Source organism: Acyrthosiphon pisum, chromosome A1, assembly GCF_005508785.2.
Source record: "Acyrthosiphon pisum isolate AL4f chromosome A1, pea_aphid_22Mar2018_4r6ur, whole genome shotgun sequence".
NCBI lineage: Eukaryota > Metazoa > Arthropoda > Insecta > Hemiptera > Aphididae > Acyrthosiphon > Acyrthosiphon pisum.
Genome location: NC_042494.1, coordinates 103,475,996 through 103,486,383, shown reverse-complemented (window position 1 = coordinate 103,486,383; position 10,388 = coordinate 103,475,996). Strand labels below are relative to the sequence as shown.

At 25.4% G+C, this 10,388-nt stretch overlaps 2 protein-coding genes across 16 annotated transcripts in view; both read right to left on the bottom strand.

The window, feature by feature from the left end:
- LOC100569981 (ABC transporter G family member 23-like) overlaps positions 1–7,739 on the bottom strand; it is an 11,923-nt gene extending 4,184 nt beyond the window's left edge. Inside the window, exons 1-11 of one of the 3 annotated variants that reach the window (XM_029487940.1) lie at positions 6,795–7,739; positions 6,349–6,481; positions 6,126–6,280; positions 5,910–6,017; positions 5,727–5,820; positions 2,645–2,770; positions 2,442–2,575; positions 2,160–2,376; positions 1,897–2,074; positions 1,499–1,605; positions 969–1,039 (exon numbers count right to left, since the gene is read on the bottom strand). In XM_029487940.1, the coding sequence (XP_029343800.1) occupies positions 969–1,039; positions 1,499–1,605; positions 1,897–2,074; positions 2,160–2,376; positions 2,442–2,575; positions 2,645–2,770; positions 5,727–5,820; positions 5,910–6,017; positions 6,126–6,280; positions 6,349–6,481; positions 6,795–6,928 (1,457 nt within the window). In that variant the 5' untranslated portion in view covers positions 6,929–7,739. Of the gene's footprint in view, positions 1–968; positions 1,040–1,498; positions 1,606–1,896; positions 2,075–2,159; positions 2,377–2,441; positions 2,576–2,644; positions 2,771–5,726; positions 5,821–5,909; positions 6,040–6,125; positions 6,281–6,348; positions 6,482–6,794 lie in introns of those variants that run through there. The other 2 variants (XM_003246593.4, XM_016807036.2) reach the window with 2 other exon arrangements.
- A 1,552-nt stretch (positions 7,740–9,291) lies between these two features.
- The window catches only part of LOC100570076 (ABC transporter G family member 23-like), a 24,363-nt gene continuing 23,266 nt past the window's right edge, over positions 9,292–10,388 (bottom strand). For all 13 annotated transcript variants that reach the window (XM_029487936.1, XM_029487931.1, XM_016807031.2 and 10 more), the window contains 2 exons: positions 9,664–9,750; positions 9,292–9,569 (listed from right to left, as the gene is read on the bottom strand). In XM_029487936.1, coding sequence (XP_029343796.1) covers positions 9,328–9,569; positions 9,664–9,750 — 329 coding nt within the window. In that variant the 3' untranslated portion in view covers positions 9,292–9,327. The remainder of the gene's footprint in view (positions 9,570–9,663; positions 9,751–10,388) is intronic.

The window sequence follows — 10,388 nt, the reverse complement described above, 5'->3', positions numbered from 1 at the left end:
CCTATTGAAAAAAGTTACCAAATTTCAAAATTCGCAAACCTTTTGCTTGTGGATGATTTAAAAATAGTGAAATAGGTTTAAATTAGAAATTAGAAAACTGAATATTGTAAAATAGTTCCTATTCATTTAGATCGTTTTAATAAACAGATTATGAGGGACCGCAAAGACCTAGTGCTTAGAAATCATACAAACGGTGACATTTTGCTAAAAATAAAGTTATATTATATAGGTAGCTTCTTAAAAATATGTATAACAAGTATCTATGGTTATTATAATATGCTGCCACCACTAATTCGATACATATCTTTAACACACGTTAGTCTAATAAAGTTGCATCATATATTCATATGTCTTATATTATTACTAAGACTTTTAAAACTTGTCAAACCAGTTTCAATGATTAAAAAATGAGGTTAAAAGATGAATAATTTGGAGTCGTACATATCTCGAGTATGTAAAGTGACCTAAAGACTACAGCAGTTCACACCAGTACACCACATACACATAAACCACCAACAATCTGTTGTTTCATGAACTAAATTTTGAATAGAGGTACATTTCATTAAGATATTTAGAAACGAATTATTATTATTAATAAGACTTAAAGCAACTATTTAACTACGAATAAGGAGATAAATATTAAGAGTATTGATCTACTAATTATGGTGATAAATTGATGTGATATAACACTTTTAGAGAATACATAAATTATACATTGCCAAGCAAATGTAGGTAAGCGTTAATTGACACGTTATAATAATTCATGGTTAATTTTTTCAGTAAATCAAACGTTAGTGGTGTGATGTATTATGTACCTACATGAAAATAATGACAATAATTATTAGCATGATTCAAATATATACCATTATTGATAAATAAAACACACATTTAGTCTAATCTGAGTGTTTTTAATTAATTATTCACAACTATTTTAGTATTATTATTTATTGCATTTAAAATATACTTACATTGAAACAAACATAGTAGCTATACTATGAATAAATGTTTCAACTTTGTTTCCCACTAAATATGTGGTTCTCTAAAATAAAATATAAAAATTACATCGTTGATTTTTCAATAGTAATCAATACTTTATCAATTTCAATGTGTATTTGATATAATTTTAAATTGTATTATTATATGAATTACACGAGAAAGCTACCATAATTTTCAATGATTTTTGACATAATTTTAAAATATATTTATTTCTGATAAAGGTAATCTTAGGGCTAAAATATACCATTAATCCTTTTTTTATAACATAAAAATTTAATAATTTCAAATCGCAATGTTATGTACTTATATAGTTATATAATATGCATAGGTAATATAAATTCAATGGGTAACAATATTTTTTGATTTTTTTAAAATATAAAATAATAGCGATATTTTTTTTTATAACTTGGATAGGAATAAATTGTATATTTGATATGATTCTCAGCATGTTAAACTTGTATTGGGTACTCTGTTATTTTAAAAAATATAATGCTATACTTACAAAAGATTGCTTAACAAACTTTTCGTTGCACGCACGTGTACTATTTATAATAACATTTTCAAAGACATTAAATAGATTTCGAATGACTTGACTTTTTACCAAAACATCTAAAAAATGAAATATTATTAAACAGTGTTTAACTATTAGAAATTAAAAATTTGTTAAAACTTCTTTTCAAATTATAAAGACCTGAAATATATGTTTTGAATACGGATTACGTAATTTATAATGTTAAAATTTATGACAGAGTTTTCGTCGAACACAACTGGTTCATTAACCATTCAAAAGTGAAATTGTAAAAAAAATATTAAATTACCTACTATGTATACGGTAAAAATAAACTTTATTCGCATTTTCTATAACATTATATATTATCAGTGTGCAATAGGTATACTAACTTCCAATATCGATATTTGCATAGGCTGCCGTATTTGGTGAAAATTCATTGTTAGAAAACCATTGACCAAGAACATATTGTTGAAGTCCTGTACTAAAATTTTGGGGAAATTGAATGAATGCTACTGATTCAGCTTTTTTTACCAAAATGTCTCCTTCTTCCTGATTTTTAACTGGGATCTGAATAATAAGATTATATATAATATGCCGTATAATGTTTTAAAACTTTAATATACTACAATAGTATATTAATTAGTAAATTTACCAAATTGTATTCTAGAGTTTGTAAACCATTCAAAACAGCACAGCTAAGAGTGAAATTGTTATTATCTTCATAAATACATTGATTAACTACGATGTTCTGACAGTCGGTGATTTCGTTATTTTGAATAGCTATGTTAACGTTTTTAATATTACCACCAATGGCTAAATTAAAAATAATAGCCGCCAACATTGGAAATAAGATCATGAAAAATATAAACCTGTTATGAAAAATATTTTTTTTATTTTAAATTATTATTATGACTCGAGTATAATAATTACTTACGTAAAATCCCTCAAACAGATAGCTAAATTTTTCTTTATAAATGCACCAATTCTAATGAATGATATTCCGTTGTCAGAGTGCAAAATGTTTGATGATACGTTAGTATTTTTGAAAATATTGGCCCTCTGAGTTGTCTATATGAAAAAAATAATGTTATGAACAATTATAAATAAAGTTTTATAAAATTATTAAAATTATTTTACTTCATCAAATTGTTGACTAGAGCACAACGATAAAAAGGCTTCTTCTAACGAATTGGCATTTTGTTTAACCAATAAGTCTTGAGGGGAAGATTCTGATATTAAGACACCATTTCTCATCAAACCTACCTATAAAATAATAATTTTAAATGGGAAAGAAACATACGATTAATTAGTAATATTTATTTATAACCTAAATTATCATTTTAGAGTATAAGAGTTCCGCTCCGATGAATGTATTTATTCATTTTAAAAAGAAATTGTGTGTTTTTATATTTAATTTTAATTGTTATGTTTTTCATCATATTTTGGATTGAAAAAAAAAGCTCAATAATCATGATTGAAGATATATGTTAGTAGAAAATTGGTTCTAAATTGTACTTAGCAAATAAAAGTAAAAACTCTCAACACTTTTCAAAATACTAAAAAAACTAAAAAAAAAATTATGGAAAAATGGGAATTTTACGCAAAAATAGTTTTTGACTAAATCGATTTTGTTTATTTGTTCATCGTCATAATTAAAAAGGTGGGTAAGTGTATGTCGCTCTGCTGTACAGTAGGTTACAAGTGGGTCTCTGTATAATGGATAGTATTAAATTTGAATTGAATGATATAATATCACTGGATAAGAAAAACGATTCTGAGTGGAGACGGTTTGTCAGTCTAGGTATTAGACATACCTATTATAGGTATACTTATCTATAGTATTAAAAAAAAATTGACCTATAATACGTATTAATAATAAATTCCAAATTAATCATATCACAATATCAATCGGGTAACGCGTTATACATCAACAACAAACCGTGGTACTATCATATATATATAATAGTATATTTTAGAAGTTTCAAGTACCCACAAATAATATTATACAATGATTATAATCACAACAAAATAACTAAAATAGTTATTCTAGGTTTTTTAATATGTAATTTCGTCCAAATTAAAATTACTAAAAAAATGAACTGTGCTTATGTATTTCTTAGAATTTTTGGCAACAGAATTAAATATTTACGTGGAATCTTGTTTTAAATTTTCAATCCTTAGATATAAAAGTTGAACATTTTATAAATTTTTAACTACAAAATAATTATTCAATTTTAAATTTGATAAATTTTGTCAACATTTTAACTTCAAATGCTTATAAAAAAAAATTGTGCCTATGTATTTGTAATATTTTTCAACTGCTATTGTAACAATGTATCAGGAGCCCTGTATTAATTTTTTACACTTTTTGGCCCAATAGATAAAACTTAATTGATATTTATAGAAAAAAAAAACTAAAAAAATTGAAAACTTACAATGTCCGTAAACAGCTCAAAAAGAGTCAAATTATTTTAAAAATTTTATCATCGTATATATAAAACGCTAATATAAACATTCAGTGAAATTTTCAAGTTTCAATCGTTTTTTAATTACAACAAAATAAGAAAGTCGTTACGTAAGAAATCGAGTGAATACCAAATGTTGTAAAAATATGAATTTCAAACGCTCATAAAAATTTAATTTGAGTTTCTTATAGACATTTTTTTTTTGATAAAGGATGATTATCCTATAAGGAATCTTGTATTACATTTTAAAATCTTTGTTCTAAAAAGAAAAATGTTTACGAATTATAAACTCAACATAATTAGGTAATTTTCGTGATTTTTCCATATTTTGTCAATTTTTGAACTTTAAATGCTAATAAAAAAAAACTGTGACTAAGGATTTTTAATATTTTTCAAATGTCATTGTAACAATATAGTAGGAGCCTTGTATTAAATTTTCAAGTATTCTTACTCAACAAATAAAGTTTTATTGACATTCATAGAAAAAAAAAATATCAAAAATACAAAGCGAAGACTCGCCCGACAAAAATCAGTTCTTCTCCGTATCCCCACGTAACACTCTGCCATGGTAGAACCGGTCTTTGTGGCAGGATGTTGTGTGGTGATGAGCGGAATCCTGTTCCCTCGCCCGACAGAATATAGTTGTAATTTTTCTTAAAATATTTAAAGTTAGAATATTTAAGAAACTCGTCAAAATCACGAACATACCTACACTTATTATTTCATATATAGTATATTAGATTCAAAATTTTTTAATTTTTTATCACTCGAGGTTTAAACATTTGATACAAGATTTCTCATAAGATTATTCACCGGAAAATAAAAAAAGATTAGTGTAAGGTCACAATTGTTTTTATGAGCGTTTGAAATTCAAATTTTTAAACATTCGATGTTCAAACTTCAAAGTGTAATAATAACGATTTATCCTCAACTGATTTTTATTATTTTTTATTATTCAAAAAATGTTCATCGTAGAAACTTGAAACATTGTATTATTGTTTAAGTGCGGTTCCTACTATCCTGTTTTTTTTTTTGCATAATCGTTTTAAGTTTAAATTCTTACAAAATTCGTCAAAATCACAAAAATATATTAGATCGCTCATAAGTCTTCCTTACTAGTATTAAAAAAAAGTTTAGCATTATATAGTAAATTGTTATGAGTTATGAAAGTTTAGGTGTTTTGAACAAACTTTGATGACATTAAATATTCATATGGACAAGGGAAAAAAATTGGTTGAAATAAAATTTTAAATGCCTATAGTTATCCTGTACCATAGTTTTGGTGTGGTAATGTAACAACAACCAACATCAGTTATTATTTATTTTGTAATAACGATTTAACATCGAATGTATTTTTTATTTTTTTATTATTTATTAAATATTAATCATACAGGAACATAAAAAATTCATTTACATATTAGGTACTTAAATTATCTTTTTCAACACACGATAAAATTTAAAAATAATTTATTTTACATATTAAGCTGTTTATAGGCATTTTATATTTGTTTTAGTGTTTTTTCTATACTCTTTGATAAAACAAAATATACCTATGCTCGGTCAAAAAGTACTTGATATTTTTATATATTCGGTGAAACAAAATATAACCATGAAGTTAGCAATTTAGTCAAAAATTGTAAATATTTTACTATAAAAACTATAATAGTCTCAAAATATTATTTTTATCATACGTAAACAAAACAACTTTCATTAATTAATTAATTTTTATTTTAATAATATTTGTTTTTTCTTACAGTTTGTGCTAGGTGTGCTTCTTCGACATAATGCGTTGTAATTATAATAGTTTTGACTTGCTCTTTCACCATTTCCAATAGTTTCTGCCAAATTCTAATAATATAAATTATTGTTAACAAAATCTAATTAGACTACCAATTAATTATATCATCCTTTATTAAGTATTATTAGTTACAGCTTACTCGTGTCTTAGTACTGGATCAATCCCTACAGTAGGTTCGTCTAATATTATGATTTTTGGATCATGAAGTAACGTGACAGCCAATGAAACTCTTCTACACTCGCCTCCACTAAGAAAACCCATAAATAATTCTTGTAAAATATATGCAAAAATTATCAAACAATATCGGGAAACACAATTCAGTTATAATTAAATAATTTAAATATAAATGTCCAACCTTAGATCTTTTAGAAGTGTATTATCCTGTGGTAATCTTAGCCAAGTAATAAGTTCTTTACTTTTACTAGAAATATCACTGTCATTCATTTTATATAATGAACCATAATATTTAAATGTTTCACTTATGGTAAGCATCAAATCTAAACACAAGTCCTGCAAGAATACGATTTATTTATGATTACTCTAACCTTAATCAAGAAAAAAATTATTAAATTTCTTACTTGAGGCATATATCCAATATCTGAAAAACTACTAGGATTTATTTTAACAATCCCAGAATCCAACGGAAATTTTCCAAGAATAACGTTTATTAATGTGGTTTTTCCACAGCCACTTGGTCCTAAAAGACCATATCTAGGAAACGACCGTTTTCAGATATTTTAAAATTGCATTGAATAAAAAAGAGCGATCCAATTATCATACTATGCAAATTTCTCAATAATTTTTTGTCATTTCGAAAATAATAATTGAATACGCTAAAGTACCTATACCTACTTATATTTTTGGAAAAAATTCTAAAAACTATTTATGACAAAACTAAAGGTATACCGTTGCTGATGCTAAATATATTAGGTATCATTGTCCATTGTGTACACTACTGTTATATTAATTTATTATAATGTTGATTATTTCTTTAATGATTATAATAAAGAACGTTAATACTTACATGGATCCTAAAGGTACACTCATATTTAAGCCATTTAGAACACAAGTGTCCGTAGAAAAATATTTAAAGGCGTTTGAAATACATATAGCTAACTCAGATTCCACCTGGATTTGTTTAGTTCCTATTTCAGCCATCTTCAATAGTATTGTATCACACTTAACTATTCTCTCCTAGCACAATAATCATTCAAACATTCAATCATATTTGCTAATAAATGGCATAATGTTAAAATATGATTTATGAGTAATAATTATTAAATGTTTAATTAATTTGAATATGTATTAGAAGTGTGACAAGTTTCCTATTACAATGCATGATAATAAATGAATGATGCTTAACGTTAACCTTGATAGTCATCACGATTCACAAATAAGTACTATTCAAATTATTTTTTTAAAGGTAAATAATTACAAGTTATAATTTTATTACAAAAATGAATACATTTCATTTTCAAATAAGTAGGTACTTTTTTTTTTTATTGTATAAAATTACCTTAACTTGACTCATTATTGAACATTTATGCCGACAAATTGTGTATTTAGTTACTATGTTTTATACATGATGTATCTATAAGTCTATCACATCAAATATATTAGGTATGTCAAATGGTACGATTACTTCCGCAAATAATTTTCATTTAAAGAATTCCGTTTTACCGGCGTATGTCATTCAATTTTACCAATTGATTTTTTACCACCATATTTTCAGGGAATTAATAGTTAAGATTAATGAACACTAATTGCTATATTAATTAAGTATGCTAGGAGCCTTTTACGGTAGAACGATACGATAAATTAGTTTTCGTTTTTAAGATCTAATAGTGTTACATAATATAGAGTAATGGGTTGTACCATGTAAAATGACAGATAATATGTTGTAATTTTCAAATACACCTAGTTTTATAGTCATATTGTTAATTATCAGTTATAATTTAAGTACATAAATATTAAATATATAATACAACATATAATTTCACATAGCAAATAGGTACTACATTTAAATAATATGCTATCGAAGGACTTTGTTTGTTGTATTTATGTATAACCAACTATGTATCAATTATAACAATAATTTCTGAAAGCATTGAGTGGTCATTAAATAAATAAATTGTATGTGTGTAGTACGTGTATGTATATTAAGTGTGTCGTCCAAGAACGAAAGCACAGCATATTTCGACTAAAAATTAGTCATGAATTAACGTCGATCTGAGCGTTTTGTAGAACAATGCAACAAACAATAATTGTTGAAACATATTAATATCATAAACAATTCATACACAAGTACATATTAGAGTTTCGGGCATTATTATGATTTATGATATAAATACTTAGGAATTAATATAGTAAGATACGCAATCCACAAATAAGACGTGTGTATACTATTCAGCTGGTTTATATAAATTCAATATTATAAAAATTATCTCAGGTGGGTTTAGAGAAAATAGCGAAATTATTGAAATATTTTAGAAAGGTTACTTCAACTGTGAAGATGCTTTCTAAAATAAACATAATAGTAAGGAAGCAGGAATCATAGGGTTACGGTTATTCAAAATTACACCACTTTAAGGCTCTATTATTTATTTGGGAAACGTCACATATTATATTGTTATATGTAAGTATAATCGAATTATTTTAATTGATTAGTTGGCGATTACTATTACAATGATATTTATTATTTAATAAAATCTCATTCAGATTTATATGACTTTTAACTCTCATTCTTGTTGCCTATTGTACGTCCAAGGACATACAACAGTACATGACTATAATTCACTTGACCACATGTTACGTCAATGCAACTGAAATGATTAATTGTTTGCACATCATATGTCACGAATAGTTAAATTGTTAGCTTTTATAATGAACAGTGTACACGACAATACTGTTAAGATCCCACTACTAACAAGGCTGTGTAAATGTATTAATACGGTACTTATAATAGTTTTTTAAATTGCTTTCCCACGCAAATAATAGGTAACCTATATATTTTGTCATGATTACATAATAGTTACAATAATTTTAATTTAAAACCTTTTAAGTAAGTAAGTTTAAACCTTTCTACATTTAAATAATACCATAAATTGACACCCGTGCAGCTGGCATACATAATTTTCAGTATAAATACATATTATATTATTATATATTATAAACGTTGTTATTTTAGGCACTACAAGTTAATTGATGTTGTTTCCGCATGTTTTATGGACACTCTAGCTAAATATTGTTCATAGTGTATAGATAAATTAAATTAATTCAATTCTTCCACGTAGGTAATAAATTAGTTTTAATTGTAATTTTAAATATAATTAGGCTTAAACTAAACTAATAAATCAAGTAAATATATAAATACCTATAATTATCTATATTATATTAAAATATGTAATATGCATACATATTAGGAATTAAATATTTCTTCAAAATAAATTAAATATATTTTTTTAAAACACAAGAATTTCTTATAAGAATTATTCATTATATTTAGTAACTAATATACCAAGTTATGAATTATAATTTACTTTTATTTTATTTAATTTTTAAAGTTTTGATTTTGATTTTAGCCATGCATCTTTTTTAAATGAACTAAAGAAACACACTGGTACTGCAAAGACTATTAACCATAAAATTGTCAATACTAATCCACGTAGAACTAAAGGATGATGTAAAGGCCATCCTTTGAGTGTCAAATTTCCAATTGTTTCTGATGCAATGGATATAGGTAGAAAACGATTGAAGGCTTTTAAAACAGGATGTGCGCTTTCCATTGGCCAAATAAGTCCTAGAAATAATAATTTAAAATATTAAATCATTTTTCTACCCAATTCAATATTAAAGTAATATCTAAAACCGTACTCGAAGTACAAATAACTTACCGCATAAACATGAAAATAAAACATTCGTTCCCATATTAATATGGGTTGCCATTGTGTAGTTTTTTGACACAGCAGCTACTAATATTCCTAAACATAATGTATTATTTACCAGTTTAAAAAACATTTTAAACTTATACACTATACTAATAGTCTACATATGTTACCAAATACTTATGTTTTTAGTTGACAAAAAAACATATACGTACCAAATGTTTGGTACTTGTTAAAAATTATTTTACCTTGATAAATATGTTGATTATAATATATAGCTACATGGCTAAATATATATTATATATACAGGTCCTTCCAAATTACCAATGTATGAAAAAAATAGTTGAAATTATATTGGTCCTACCGTTTAATCTCCACAATTATTGCCATACAAAATATGGAAGACCTTGTTTATTTAAATGTACAGTAAATAATAATACATAAAAAAAATTATACTTATGTAAATTATAGATTTCAGTCAGGAATGCTCATAAACTGTGATTAAGGATGGGCTGAGTCACTAATCTGACCTTCCAAAAATATATTACAGAATAAATGCAATGATTTATTAAGATATAAAAATATTCATCCCAGTGGTCCCCACTTAACTTCATTATTGCAATTTTAGATTCTGAGTGGAACGATGAATGTATTGATTTTACAATGATGTGTTGTTTTTTTATTTTTTTGTGTCTGTGTACACGATAAGTAGTCGAAATAATGCTTCGATTTTC